We start from the raw sequence: 15,851 nt of genomic DNA, 5'->3' as shown, positions 1-15,851 counted from the left end.
TTGATGGTAATCACCTTTCCTGTAAGGTCCGGTAACTTCATCTTCATGTGCCTTGTCGACGGCATCGCCCCTAACCTATTCAGCGTTAGTCTGCCCAACAACATGTTATAAGCAGAGAAGGTGTTAACGACAAGGTACTTGATGCTCTCCGTTCGTGACGCGGTACCATCGGTGAAGGTGGTCCTCAGCTCCTAGTATCCCCGCACCTCTACCTGGTCTCTTGCGAAACCGTAAAGACAGCCGCCATAAGGCCTTAACATGTCGGGGGATAGTTGCAGCTTGTTGAAAGTCGTACAAAACATTACGTCTGCCGAGCTTCCCTGATCTACTAGCACGCGGTGCACGTTCCTTCTCGTGGTTACCGTTGAGATTACCACTGGATCGTTGTCATGGGGGACAACGTCCTCTAGGTTGGCCTTAGTAAAGACCAGGTCTACGTCGAAGGCTCGATTTTCTGTGCTTCTCCTGACATCACCGTTCGTGAGTATCTCCTTCGCTAAGAAGCGGCACAGCCTCCACCTGAGAACCCTCCTGCGATGGTGTGGACCTCACCATGTACGGGGACTTCGTGCCCCAGGTCACCCCCTGTTGCCGCGCGTCTTCGATCCTCTGTTTTTCTTGCAGGTAATCTCTTAGGAGACCGTTCTTCACCAGCTCATCTAGCTGATGTCCCAGTGCTAAGCAATTGCGTATGGGGTGGCCGTATGCTTGGTGGAACTCACACCATACGTTCTTGTTGCGCCCGAGCTTCTTGTCGGTCTTGGGAGGCACCTTTAGTCTCTCCGCTATGTTTGGGATAGAGATGAGGTCTTTCAGCTGTACTATGAAGTCGTGCCTTGGCGACACGTTATCTCTCCCATGCCCCCTTGTATTAGGCCTTTAATAGGGTTGTTGTTTCACGGGAGGCTTCGTCTCTATCGTCGCCTTGTGGACCCTTAGGGCATGAGGGCGATCTATCGCGCGTGGCTGCGTGGGGACCACACATATGCGCTTTTCACTAAGTTCTTCCTCCACCATAATGTGGGCCACCGCGCAGCGCTTTATTTCAGCGAAGGTCTTGGGGTGGTTCCGTATGAGTGACTCGCTGAAGCGTCCCGGTACGATGCCCTTCCTAAATGCGTGCACCATCATCTTTTCTTCTGTGAGGTTCAACCTCACCACTTGCGCTCCAAAACGGTAGAGGAACTCCTTCAGAGACTTTCCTTGATACTGTTTTACATCAAAGAGGTCATAGGAGACTGACGGGGGGGCTCTATTCACGAGGTATTATGCCCTGAACAACTTTGTGAGTTGCGGGAACGATGTTACATGGCCATCAGGGAGGCTCATGAACCACTTCATCACTGTTCCTGCCAAAGTGCTCATGAACAGCTTGCATCGCTCCGGAGCCCCCAACTAGCATCATCTATGTATGGAAGGCCGCAAGGTAGGCCTCCGGGTCTTCCATCCCGGTGAAGGTCACCTTGGGCCCCACGAGCGTGGCTGGTATCACTGCCTTCACAATCTCTGTCGAGAACGGTGTTGGGAATTCTCTAGGTGGCGTCACATGCCCCTGATCAGCACCCTCACACTCAGCCGTGTGGGTTTGCAGGTCTCTACGCAACTCCTCGTTCATGGCTTGCGACTCTACCAAATCAGCTTGGATGCTTTCTTGATATGCTCTTGACACGACCACTTCCTCCTTAAGGGCTCACATCATCTCCATAACCTGCTGCAGGGTGAGGCCCTCACCCCCATTTGGTGCAGCAAGTCCTTGCCTCGTACTTCTCATCTCTTGGGCCTTCCTAGTTCTTGCTTGTGGGACAATGTTTTGTATCGTGCCCCACGGTGGGTGCCAAATGTTCCTGCCGGTTGACTCGAAATGCCTTCGTACGTCTACGTCACGCTCACGTTTAGAGTCTCTGCGTTCGCGTATGGTTTCCCTGTGATGAACACCTGAAACACAAAGACAATGGGCGCCTTAGCGGCCGTTTGCACTTTGATGCTCAAGTCAGTACTAGGGCTAGGAAACACCAAAAATTGTATACTCTTGCTCTTGTGTGTGTGTAACGACACAAGAGGATTCTCCCCTGGCCCAGCTTGTTAACTTACTATTTATAAACTGAAAACTAGGATTTCTTAGGATAACCTAGCGCGTGGGGTCCCTAACTAGAGTGCAACCTGATCACCTGGATGCCTCCTCGTGCACCTGATCTCTGGGATCACCCGCCTCTAAGAGTGCCCTAGCTGTTCACGTGCCATGCATGCAGCTCGCCCCTGATCGTGGCCCTTGCTGGCCATATCCTTCGAGTGGCTTTTATACTTTGTGTCACGCCTGAACGCGTCGTCCACTCTACACGCATGGGCACTCGTGATCTAGGCTTCTCCCTTACTAATAATTGGTGTATGATTTGGGATCCACTTCTCGTGGCCCATCTCTACTGTTTGGATCTGATGTCCGACCTCTCCACACTATTTAGTGACAAGTCGGTGCATCCTGATGATCGATGCCTGAACACTCTCGGCTCCTTGGTGCACGTGCTTTACGAGGTACTGGCCCGCACTGTTGGTGAGACCCGCTTACGTGGCACCAACATTACTAGTGGTTAGTCAACGCCCGGGGACTGGTCGGTACAATAGTTATAAAGGACTACATGTTCATCCATCGAAAGATATAATGTAAAAATAAAAAGTTACAAGAAGAAGTCATTCTCGTTGTACGATTTGGCCGTCCACCACGTATTTAGATTCATGGAAAAGGGAAGGATGTGTGTCGGGGAATGCACAAGTAAATTGAGCGACAGCATCCTGAAACCCTTCGTCGTAGGCCGCAGCAGCGTCATTCAGAAGTTCCTCTTCAGCCCTCTTGAAAGACTCAGATTTCTCTGCCAACTCACCTTTCAGTACGACCAAATCTCCTTCTCCCTTCCCCAAAAGGACTTCACGCCGTGTGGTCCTATCCTCTAGGTCAGCCATCTCCCCTTTTTAACTCAGTCAACTGATCACCCAACTCAATGTTGCGGGTACGCAAGGGAAGAATCTTGGCCTCTAGTTCAACTGCCTCCATGCTCTTATCCTGAAGGGCCTTCTTGACGTCCTTCTCAATCTGACGAAGGTTGGCCACCTCCAAGTACAAAGCAGTCTCACGGTTGGCAAAAACCTGTTCCCTGGTCGCAAGATCGTCCTTCACTTTCGCCAATTTTTTCTCTAGGTTACTGGAAGCTTGAGCCTTGACAAGAGCCTGATCGGAAGCCAGTGCGAGTCCCCCAAAGAACTCAGCCATGCGGTCCCGAAAAAGATTATTGTCCAGGCCTTTCAGCTCACCGCTTCAGGAATAACCAAATGCCTGTCTAAACAGCGATGGAAAGGATGCTGGGGATTCAGTCTCTTGAATCCAAGTAGCACTCCCTTCCCTGCCCCCCAAGGCAGTAGGGAAGGGGGAGGATGCACTCGGAGGATGATCTACGAAGTGGGGAGCACCAGCTGAAGCAGAAGCTGAGGGCACCATAGATGCACCTACCCTCGGTCGCTTATGGACTAAGCCAGTGCAGGTGTCCTCATCATCCGATTCAACCACCAACACCCCCCCTAAGTTTGCTGGCAGCAGGGGCCAGATTCATCGGCTGAGTGGCCGGGACAGTTGATGAAGAGGGAGCCAAGGGTACCGAGAGACTCGTCCCAGCGGCAACCGCCCTTTGTTTGACCAGAAGGTCCGCCAATTTCCTTTTCTTATCCTCGTTAAGGTGCATACCTATGCAATAGAAGCAGGTCAACATAAAGGCAAATGAAACGCAAATGCTTGAAGAACTAGAGCAGAAGGGAGACGTACCAATATAGCTATCAAGGTCCTCGGGCCTGTACTCGCGTTTGAGTAGCTCCAAAGTACTCAGAGGAGCAACAAACCTAGATAAAAGCTCACATACCCCTCTCTCCAAGACAGAAAGATCCTCGAAATGTCGAACCCGCCGTAGGTTCGGCTTCTCTGTCCAATATAGAGGAAACCCATCCAAAAGAGAAGGGTCCCTGTGGTTGCAACGAACTTTAAAAAAGTTCTTCTTGAACCCTTTGTACGAATGCTGAAAAAGCGTTAAAAGCACTCTCCCAGCCACGCCGTTAAGGCTAACCCACAACTTTTTCCCTGGGTCCTTGACCTCAAAGAAATAGAGGAAGACGTCCACCGATGGTGTAAGGCCAAGACTGCAACAGAGAATCATGAACACCCGCACAAACACCCAACTATTAGGATGAAGCTGGGCGGGGGCTACATTCAATTCAGTAGGGGGTGAAAGGCAACCAGAGCCCCAACCTTCGGAAAAAGGTCGAATAAACGAAACAGAAGGCGCCCTTCGGGTCGGGGGCTTCGTCAACACACACTGGTTCCCCCATATGCAAGCCACCATCCGCACGAACTTATCATGGTCTTTACCGAAAATGCGTGACTGGTGGCATGATTGTCTCTTCCTATAAGCGGATATGCTTTTTAAGGTCGTGAAAGTAGACATCTCCCCCAAAAGGTCTGCTGGAGCCCAGTGGTACAGAGACTCGTAAAAAGAGGTAGGCGGGGGGGGGGGGGGGACTGAGGAAAGTGGAGGAACAGAAGAGGACGACGAGGTCGAAGCAGAGTCAGAAGGGGAAACTGGTTCAGAAACTCGTCTCGTTCGCTTGGTCATCTTGACGAGAAAGCTAAAGAGAAAAAAGAAAGGAGACACCTTAGAAGGGAAGCCGCGTGATTCACCGATACCAGAGGAAACCTAGAGAGATGAAAACTCAGAAAATATAAGCAATAGAAATTGTACCGATCAGGTAATCGGAAGTGATGACGTGGCGGTAAGCGATAATGTAGGCGTGTTGAACGGGACACCTGGCTCACAAAAGGGAAGTACATCGAGAAGTCTGTGTAGTCGCCAATTGTTGGCTTGGCGTTCTCCGATCTCTAGTATGTATAACCGGCGGTCACCAGGCTTGCGTCATAGTCGCCGTATGTGAGTTCCAGGAGATCAGGTGGTTAGAGACCGCCGAAAGGGGCACATCGCCGAAAGATCAGGAAGGCTTGCTTAAGGCTTTCAAGAAGTACAAGTACGGAAGACGAGGTTATCAGACGATCACTCCTTAGCCAGAGGTCGGGGTAAGGGAGCAGTTTCCCAGAACATGCATGATGTGCAAGTGAAGCAGATCGTGATAGCGGCAGGCGAGACCACAGAGAAGGTGTGCATGGTGACACCCCGTACTCGCCACTTAAGGGGTCGCGCTCCAAGGAAGCTGTGCACCAAGTTACTCCTTGCATGGGTAACTTAGTTGAAATAGCTCGAAGAGTAGAAGTGACACTCAAGTGGAGAGGGATCCAGATGGTGACACGTGTACAGTTGGATGTGAGCCACGTGTCCAGAGGTGTAACCGTCAGGAGAGAGAAACGCTCAGGTATATAAGGAACTCTTAACAGACTTTTGAGGTACACTTTTAGAACACTTCAGTACACTGAGATTCACTGCGCACGGTTCCTGGAGTTTAGATATTCTCTCTGAGTTTTTGGTGATTCCGTCACTGACTTGAGCGTCGGAGCGTGATCGGCCGTAGCGACGCCACTCTGTTTCTTTGTTTTCTTCAGGTTCTTACGAGGAATTGAGACGTGAAGATCGAAGGCTAACGTGGTGCGAAGCTGATAGAGAAAAGCATCCTTGACATGGCAAGACTCTTGCACTCAGGTCTACCGGTAGGATCCGAAATCAATGTGCAAAGAAACGCGAAAGTCAAAACAGTCCCAGGCAGTTGTAAGCACACTACAAGCAGCGAAATCATAAATGGCAAAGCGATCGGGAAATAAAAATCATACCTTTCGAACATTGTGATTCGAGGGTTTACGTTTCAGAGGAAAGAGAAGCGAGCGTTTACGCTTTGCAGAATTCTAAGTGAAGGGTCATGTAAGCGAAAGTAATGAAACAGTGGCGGGAACGCAAGGGTTAAAAGTGTTTGAACAATACATGTAGGTCGCGCAGCGCGATCACTTAGTCTCTTCACTGAAATAAGTTACAGCTCGAGACTGGGGGGCTTGTGTCCCGACCAGTCCTCGGTCATTGACCCAAAGATTGACCTCAAACATCGCGCACTGGTGTATGGTAATGAAAGGGGGTCACTTAAGGTGGGCCCCAGACGCACTTACCAGGGGATTGGTTAGTCTTTGGGTTTGCTACCCCAAACCTGATGTCGAAGATCGATATCGGACCTCATTTGTAGGGGGATAAGATCGGACATCGGCTGTCAGGATGAAGTAAAAGCCCCGTAAGGTGGGCCCCTAGAAATTCATTAAGATAACATATGTATAGGAAGCCTAAGGCACGAGGGATCCGTGCATGAGGAATGTATGACGCATGAAGGCGCAACATAGTGGGTAATCCTAGGAGGCGTAAGGGCCCAGTAGAATTAGGGTTTCCAGAGAAGTTGCATGCATGGCACGTGGGTACTTAGGGCACCCGCGAAACAAATGGCGCGGATTATTAGGTGCACCAAGTTGGGACCTAGGCGGCACTCTGATTATTCTTTGCACTCCAGTTAAAGGAAGTTCATGTGCCAGATACGCGAAGATTACGCAATAGCGGCAGAAGGACATTTCCCTAGGAACCCTAGACAGTGGTAACAGAACAAAGGCAAACCCTAGTTTCAACCTATATAAAGGGTGTTAAGAACCCTAGTAAGGTACACAACTTTTGAGACTAAAGCTATTTTATACACTTGATGGTTTTTGCCCTAATACTGACTTGAGCGTCGGAGTGCAAACGACCGCTATGGCGCCCTTTTTTCTTTGCAGGTGAGAAGCTTCTTGGTGGAGAAGTCACGATTCTCAGGCAAGGATAGAAGGGCCAAAACAGCCGTAGAAGATTACCGGTGAGGCAAGTCAACCGGACAGAAAAATCACGATAGTTTTAAGTGAAACTTTTAGTACATGCTAGAATACAAGTCACTTTTAATTGTAGTTTAAAACTTGGTAGAATAATGAAGTCTTGTTTATTTAATTGAATTGTGCTTAAACTTAATTAAACGATATTTTTGTGCCTTGCCTGGTCAAATTGAGTTTAAATATGGAATTTGTGAAGGGTATAGTTGAAATTTGGTATATTAAACTTGTTAAGAAAGTATAACTAATAGAATAGGTTTTTTTTGCGAGTTTTGTATGCATTTTGAATTGTTGCATAAAAATATTATTTTGATTCATTTTCGTTCAAATGAGATGTTATATCTCAAACAAAAATGATACACAGTTGAATTTTGCTTATGTTGATTTATTGTTTGAAATTCAAGCAAGAACAAAAAAAATTACCATATTCTTTAATTGGATTTCACTATATAGCAAAACAGTATTGCTCAAGCCACATTTCCAAATGTCACTTTTATTCTTTAAGCTTAGTTTTTTTTAAGGGAATCAAGTGATTTTATGAATTTGAATAATGTTACAATGATTTAAATATTATTGGAATGTGTATGAAGTGATGAATATATGGAATGGAGTTTAGTCGATGTCACAAACATAAAATGAACCTTTTATTTAAATGTATGTATTAAGTACAAACTCTAATTATTGCGCATTTGAAACATGGAGAGTACCAAATATATAAAATGTCTTAAACTTACGCTAATTTTTGAAGTCGCATACATATTTAAATGAGTCATGTGCTAGTATGAACATAATAGGCATTTTTTGAAAGACATGAATAAATATTTTTTATTGAATATCTTTTTGCTATATTAATCTCATGATTTATAATTCATAAATTATTAATAGAATTTGATGAAGTTCTCCTTGGCTCCTTCTAAAGTTATTTGGTTTGATGTGAATTTGATGGAAGCAGAAATGGGTCAAATTGGCATGAGTTTTGGAGTGTTGTAGGAGAATGGTGCTAGGAAGGAGGTTAGAGCTACCTTTTAGCTTTGTCTCTAGGACTTATCCACTAAAGAGTGAGAGTAAGAGATAAGAGAGACTTAGAAAAAGAATTCTTAAATCATTTAGGTATAAATTCATTACACAGTCCAAGTTTAAGAATTATATAAGAGAAACTCTATATTTATAGAAATAAAGTGACTATTAGAGCTCTCATAAACTCTCCATTTATGAAGTGACACGTGATACCTAAAAAATTCTTCATTGGTGGATAGCTAAGTGATAATCTATGTCTTGAAAAGCTCTCCATTCATAGGTATCATATGGTACAAGGGAGAGGAAAAGACAAGTAGGAGGCACCTCATATGCTCCAAGAAGAAGAGGAGAAGGAAGGAAGGAGAAGAAATGTGCCTTGTAGGAAGCTCATGTGGCGCCATGTGTGTGTCATGTGGGCAGCCTAATGAGCTTCTCTAAAATTCTATAATCCTAGTTTAAAATGACCTAAATACAAGACCCAAAATTCTTATATAGAAATTAGAGACAAAAATTGAAATCCTATTTACTCTATATAAATTTTACAAGACTTTAGAAAGATAATCTTCTAATCAAAACTTCTTCTCTTATAAGTCTGATTGTTTAGGTGACTAGGATGGTTGTCCATCAAAATTGAATTAATTATAGTTGTGATATGATGACTTATATATGATTGAATTTGTATTTATTGTTACCTTTGTTTTCAACAATATATCCTTTATTTGTTATATGTAAAAAAATATTGATTGTACTTGATACTTAAGATGTTAATGGAGAACCCAAGAGTTAAATATGAAGAGGAGACGTAATAATAATTTCATTTTATTACTTTTTGGGACGAATTTATATATATTATTTATATTTTATTTGGTATAACTTTTAGTTATGAAAACATTGTGTTGAGTAGTAATAGATGACACCTTATAAATGAAGGTTTGGTAAGTGAGAGTATTATAAATGTTAATTAATCTAATTTTTAAAATTAATATTACTAATTAATCAATTTGATATTTAATCTTCTAAACCTAGTTATTAAATTTGAAAATTATGGTTAATTTGTTTTCTGAGCATGGTAATCATGATTTTTTTTTTTGTGCGAGGCTCATGTAATAGTACAAGACATGAGCGACACCTGAGATTCCAATAGCAAGCTACGGTTGTGGATTCTCCCCTTGACAAGATTAATTTAATAACGTTTGAGCCAATGACGCACATATGAGATAAGAACAAATACTACATTTGATCTTAGCCAAAAGGTAATTATGATTTATTTTAAGTGATTTTATAGTTAACTTTAGAATTTAATGTTGCAGAGAATGAATTCACTATCAACGTATATTTATTATAGACGTTGTCCCTTGTATAATGTACTCAGTTGGACTTTTTTTAATAATGAAAAATGATAATAAAAAAATAAGAACTCATAAAAAAAACACCTAACAAAATTACAATTTAGTGCAAGCCATATGTTAAAACCACAATCAATCATACAAAAGATATTAGAAAGAGTAAACATATCCACAAATATTATAATTTAACGATACAATAAAAAAATTATTTAAAATAAACAATGAAGTAGGGATTTTTATTAGGTTTTCCGTTTTAATGGAATAAAAAGAAAAAGAAAAAGAAATGTTAATGGAAAATATGATAGAATTCTTTGAATTAAATATAATCACAAAGTAAACTAATTTTGAATGTATTATTGTCTCATCTTTTGCCTTTCAAACTTTTGAACGTTATAATATTTTCATTTTAGTAACGAATTTGACAAGAGTATTTGACCAATCCCATAACATCACAACTCAATTAAACAATTGGCAAAAAAAAATCTTTCCTTCAAAACTCAAAAGGGGTAAACAGAGTTTTCATAAATTTTCAGGTTATTGTAGTTTAATACATCGTTATCATGATATTAAGTTTGCATAACAATAGAAGATTTATTTACTCGTTTATGCTGTTGGAGATGAATCCATTATTGAAGGATTTCTTAGATTTGGAACAAATTTTCAGTATTAAAACAATAAAATAAGTTCTGACAAAAATATCCTAGTAGAAGCGTGTGTGGGGATTACCTCATTGGGCAAGGTCCCACCCGCGCCACCATTAGTAGCAAAAACAATACCAAGATTACCTTAAAAAATCGATCTTTATTTTTTTGTCGGTTTTAAGCATGCATCGTTCACCATTAAGTGTTTTTTTTCCTTCAATTCAGAGAAGGAAAAAAAGTTGGCATTGGCAAATAAACGACATTGCACGGACGCACACAGGGACTGCAACACAGCTAAACACTGATTCATTAATTCATTATGAGTTGATCATTATATTGGTTGAAAGATTTTTGGTGTTATTGTCTTCATATCTCTCTTATGCTCTCTCCTTTGTCTTCGTTAATCCTTTAGCTGCCTTCTATTGTCTTCGACTTTCTCAACTCTTGTTTGTACATTACAACAACAAAATAGCGGCTTTTGAAGAACGGGTCCCATCTGTTTGTGTGGTTTGTGGCCACACTTTCTACGCATCTCTCTCTTTACCACCTCAAAATGCGTCTTTTTCGCCAACTCTATGTGCTTGATTCAGATTCGCTTCTTCCTCCTCCTTTTCTACAATTCTGAGATTTTTAACGTGCCCAGAGCTTAAAACACAAAGTGGGTCGGTTTTACAGCTTAAAAGGTTTGTGTTTTGGTCGTGCCAGTGCCCTATGAGATTAGATTCTACGCGGGAAAGCGACAGCAGAGACATTGTGGCTCCTTGGCGACACCGATCATTGCAGTGGGTTTGACTAGAGATGATGGCCACCAGAAATATTGTGTTGCTGCTGCTTTCTATTACTGTTGTTGCTCAGATTGTGCTCTACACTGACCCTCTTGGCACCTTCAGGTACCCCTTTGGTATGTGTTTGTGTCTCTCTCTTTTTCTTCGTTTATTGGAAACTGCTTTGTTTTAAATGGTTCTAATCTTCTCCTAAGCTTTTCCAAGGAGCTAAATTCTTTGTTTGTCTGGATTGTCTTTTGTATGCGTTTTTCAGCTGAGCAGGAGGTAATTGAAGCTGTAACTGCTTTTGTGAGTAATATACCTGATAGATTGAATTTTATTCAAGCAAAATTAGATCTCTGACTTAGTGGGTTTTCTATTGTTATGTTATCTCAGGCTGTCAGTGGATCAGATTCTGGCCATTTGAATCTCCTTTCCCAGGCATATTTTCCTTCTACTCCATAACGCAAGTTTGTGATGAAGTTTTCCTTTATGGCTGGCGGCTGCATGTACGGGTGAACTAAATTCTTGATAATTTCTTTGAAAACAGGAATTTTCTGCTGCCCTTGAGGAACCAAGTGTGGTTGTAGAGGACACTACAAACACAAAGAATTTGCGTCGTGGTATTTTGTTTGTTCTTGTTCAGCAAGATTTTTTTCCCTTCTCTGCTGGGGTTCTGTTTCTTGTTTTTTCATTATTGTCTACTCTATTGTTTGGTTGGCCTAGGCTTTCTCTTTCCCAAGCAGGGGGAGCATGCATCTGCCAGGGTATTGTCAGCTACAAATGAGGGAGGTCAAACTAAAGGTGAGAACCCCATCAAACTGGTGACCGAGGGAATTAAGAGAGGAAATCAAAGCAGCAACCTGGATAAATATGATACAACTGGTGATAGTGTAAATGGGGAAGATGCTATTGATGTTGATGACAATGAAGGGAAACTAGCTAAATCTTTTGATGCTTCTGATCAAGCATCTGAAACTTTGGTAAGTGATATATGTGCCTCTTGATTTTTCTGACTTTGTTCAGTTTTGGTTCTAATGTTTCTAAAGGATTCTGGTTATGCTAAACAAATTATGCCCATCAGTGCATGTATGTCTAGTAGTGGGTCACTCATCTATGAAGTATAATACACTTGAAAGCTTCTGATGCTTGGACCCTGAATTGACAATGCTATGAGGAATTTAAGACCAGGCTGTATTGTTTCCATTGCTAGCTTTGCCATACTTTATTATTAATTGAAAATGTGTTCATGTTTTAATGCCCTTTTTGGTCAAGTTGATGCCATGGAAATCTAAAAAGGCAGGTTCTTGCGCCCTTGATGAACACATCTTGGGCCAGATTTACTTACATAATCGATTGAGACCCAAACATTTTATATGGGGTTTAAAGTGCAATTATGGCAGTGCAATTATGTTAAAAAACATATGTATGTTGGTTGAGTTCAAGCTTTTCCCTTCTCTCACTCTCTCCTTTGGTTTTCATAAATATGAGCCTTGTAGTGCTTCAAAAGAGCTTGAGTCAAGAGGCTATCAATATGAATGGAACTAATGCCAACAGCCAAAATATATTTTTATATTCGAACTCCTAATCTGTGCTCGTGTTTCCTGGACCATACTTATATAGTTTAAATTATTTCATTCCCTGGCCTCCTGAACAATGAACAGGAACAAATAAGTGTTGCCATCACTGGGCATTACTTTATTTTCTTAACTTACATATTCAGAAAAAAATATCAAATTATATTAATATAATAAAGGTTAATCAACCTCAATGCAGGTTGAAGTTTTCTTCTTGACATTTGGTGCATCCTCTTTCAGGACACTAAGCAGGAGCAACAACATACTGAATCTTCTGGTAAAATAACCAAGAAAGGACCGTCATTATTGGGAACTGATAAGCATAATGATCCAACGCCAGCTGATGCTCGTCTGCGACAACTAAAAGATCAGCTCATCCAGGCCAAGGTATATCTTTCCCTTCAGGCAGTAAGGAACATTCCCCATCTCACTCGAGAGCTTCGGTTACGGGTGAAGGAAGTCTCACGAACACTAGGAGATGCAAGCAAAGATTCTGATTTGCCAAGGAAGTAAGTGTAACTTAAAGAATCTTGTTATGCATGTCATCGGGTTTTCATGTTTTTATAACTCACAAATTAGTTTTTCATCTTTTAAGTTTATCTGCACATATATGGATGTTGAGTAGTTCAATTCTGCACTGAGCTACATTTTATTACTCAGTCTTTAATCTTATTTTATACTTTGTATAAATGCAGTGCAAATGAGAGAATGAAGGCAATGGAGCAAACATTGATGAAAGGAAGGCAAGTTCAAAATGATTGTGCTGCTGCTGTGAAGAAGCTTAGGGCTATGCTTCACTCAACAGAGGAGCAGCTTCGTGTGCACAAGAAGCAGACCTTGTTTTTAACACAGTTGATAGCAAAAACAGTGCCTAAAGGTCTCCATTGTCTTCCATTGCGCCTTACAACTGAGTATTATACCTTGAATACTTCTCAGCAACAATTCCCAAACCAACAGAAGTTAGAAGACCCTCGACTATACCACTATGCTATATTTTCAGATAACATATTGGCAACAGCTGTCGTTGTGAATTCTACTGTTGCCCATGCTAAGGTAACTTATGTTCGCAGAAATTTCTCAGGTTGTTTTTATCTTCCAGGCTTATGAAACACCGATGAAAATTTGGTTTGTCTTTGCAGTTACTGTACTACTGTGTCTATTTTGACTCAAAGAAATTCGTTTCCATTTCTTCTGGCCCCTATAGTCAGTGAAGAATTAAAAATGAAAAGAAAGAAACTGGAGCTATTTGATATTAATAGTGGCTATGCCATTTCGGATTATATCATTATGTTACTTTAATAAAATTGCAGGACACCTCAAAACATGTTTTCCACATCGTCACTGATAGGCTCAATTATGCGGCAATGAGGATGTGGTTTTTGGTGAATCCACCACGAAAGGCAACCATTGAAGTTGAGAACATTGAAGACTTTACATGGTTGAATTCAAGTTACAGTCCAGTTCTTAAGCAGTTGGGTTCTCCTTCTATGATAGATTTTTACTTTAAGACTCATCGGGCAAGTTCCGATTCGAACTTAAAGTTTAGGAATCCCAAATATTTATCTATATTGAACCACCTTCGTTTCTACCTGCCTGAGATCTTTCCAAAGCTCAACAAAGTGCTATTCTTAGATGATGATATAGTTGTGCAGAAGGATCTGACTGGTCTTTGGTCAATTGATTTGAAGGGCAATGTTAATGGTGCAGTAGAAACTTGTAGAGAAAGTTTCCATCGTTTTGACCGCTATCTCAATTTCTCAAATCCTCTTATTGCAAAGAATTTTGACCCTAATGCATGTGGATGGGCATACGGCATGAATATTTTTGATTTGGTTCAATGGAAGAAGCAAAACATCACCGAGGTGTACCACAATTGGCAGAAGCTGGTAAGCAAAACACAGTGTTTTCTATTTTCTTAATATCAGATTGTATAAGTATACTATATAGTGTCATGTATCATATATGAATCATTTCTTAATGTTAATTTAGATTATCATCTAGGATCTGTTTCCTTATTTCGTCTTTTTCTGTTAGGATTGGTTATTCTATAATTTTTTTATCCTGTCATGTTTTCTTTTCTTAATTAGTTAGGATCATAATATAGTGTAATTAAAGGTTAGGTCTAGGTTTTAAACATCAATACAGGGTAACAAATCTAATTTAATATCAACAACAGTTTCATTCTCATTTACCTCTCCCTCCATTTTTGTGTAAAATCCCATAATTTTAACATGATATCAAAGTGTCATTGTATCATCTTCTGTGACTTATTCTGTCACTACTTTGGTGTTGAGCTCTCTAAAACTTGGATTCTACTTTATTTTCAGGATTCTTCATGTTTTATTTTTTTTCTCTTGTTATGTGAACCTCTCTAAAAGTGGGAGTTGTAGAGTTTTTACTCCCTTTTACTGTATTGTTCCTTCTGATGAGTCTACCCTCTTCTGGTTTGTGTATTCATTCCGACTACAGTCTTCTCTGTCCTGGATAGTTTCTAGTCAGCGTTCCTCATTTCTGCAGTTGATGGTAATGTTCTTTATTTTGACCGTTATTTTCATCTACTTCCCTGACATCTCTTGTGTGTCCTTACAACTGTACTTCTCACTGGGATTCAATCTATCGTAAACTTTTGGAGTGTTTCACAAATAGTTTCTGGTCACCATTGCGGATTCCCCATTGTCCTGTCATCATTTTAACAGGTTCAAATATATGACTTTCTTGGGTATCTTTTTGTTATTGTTCTCAACCAGCTACCAGCCTTGGCCACAACTTCTCGGCTTGTCTCCACTGCTTTCCTAAAGAAATCACCTTGATTTTGAAGCTTCCCTAGTGATATGTCCTTGGTCTTGCAACTTTATTAGAAGTACCTAATTAATTAGTCAAGGGTATTGGTCTAAAAAAGGGTTAATGCTCCGGGTTTCACATGGTCATTGCATTGTAATACATCTCAATAAATATCATGTATGTTCTCTTTTATTTTCTTCCCTCCCAGTATACCTAAAATCTCATAATTTCAACATATACAATATTTTGGTGCTTAATCTCAGTATTGAGACCAATGAAGATGAAGTGGCATGCACCTGTTCCTGTTTTGTTTCTTTCTGATGTGAATTGTGAACTGATGTTTCATTTGTAACCAAACTGACATACAGAATCATGATAGACGACTATGGAAGTTAGGAACACTGCCGCCTGGTCTTATAACATTCTGGAAACGCACTTTCCCACTGCACCGTTCTTGGCATGTCTTGGGTCTAGGCTACAACCCCAATACCAACCAAAAAGAAATTGAACGGGCTGCTGTTATACACTACAATGGAAACATGAAACCATGGCTTGAGATTACTATTCCCAAGTTCCGAGGTTATTGGACGAAGTATGTTGACCATGATCTTGTGTATTTGCGAGAATGCAACATCAATCCATAGATGGTACATTTTATCTTCAAAGTTTTCTTGGCATTTGGTATGCTCTTATAGGTCTGCAATTCCATGTGTAGGGCTTGTATTTTTTTTAAAGCTTTATTTTTTATACATTCTCCATCAGTCAGACTTGGATTTCGGCACGGAAAAATTTCCCCAGCCAAAATCAATTTGCTCACACCCTTATTAGTTGAATGGAAGAAAAACATTTTGTGGGTA

The 15,851-nt window shown here is 41.2% G+C and overlaps 1 protein-coding gene and 1 pseudogene across 7 annotated transcripts; one reads left to right on the top strand and one right to left on the bottom strand.

Annotated features, from left to right (window-relative positions):
• Nucleotides 1-8,968: 8,968 nt before the first annotated feature.
• On the bottom strand, nt 8,969-9,151 carry LOC137808856 (U2 spliceosomal RNA; annotated as a pseudogene).
• An 896-nt stretch (nt 9,152-10,047) lies between these two features.
• Nucleotides 10,048-15,851, top strand: LOC137806813 (putative galacturonosyltransferase 4). Of its 7 annotated transcripts, none has more exons than XM_068607114.1 (9): nt 10,048-10,773; nt 10,911-10,945; nt 11,033-11,077; nt 11,187-11,259; nt 11,363-11,619; nt 12,454-12,722; nt 12,909-13,266; nt 13,524-14,099; nt 15,363-15,851. In XM_068607114.1, the coding sequence occupies exons 1-9, from the start codon at nt 10,671-10,673 to the stop codon at nt 15,636-15,638; spliced, it is 1,992 nt and encodes a 663-aa protein (XP_068463215.1). In that variant the 5' UTR covers nt 10,048-10,670; the 3' UTR covers nt 15,639-15,851. The 7 variants fall into 7 exon arrangements, with proteins under 7 accessions (XP_068463215.1, XP_068463214.1, XP_090156418.1 ...); XM_068607113.1 differs by having other exon boundaries at nt 10,077-10,762; nt 10,852-10,921; XM_090300292.1 differs by having other exon boundaries at nt 10,078-10,762.

Source organism: Phaseolus vulgaris, chromosome 3 (assembly GCF_051622355.1).
Source record: "Phaseolus vulgaris cultivar YP4 chromosome 3, ASM5162235v1, whole genome shotgun sequence".
Classification (NCBI taxonomy): domain Eukaryota; kingdom Viridiplantae; phylum Streptophyta; class Magnoliopsida; order Fabales; family Fabaceae; genus Phaseolus; species Phaseolus vulgaris.
This window is presented reverse-complemented; position numbering and strand designations above follow the sequence as displayed.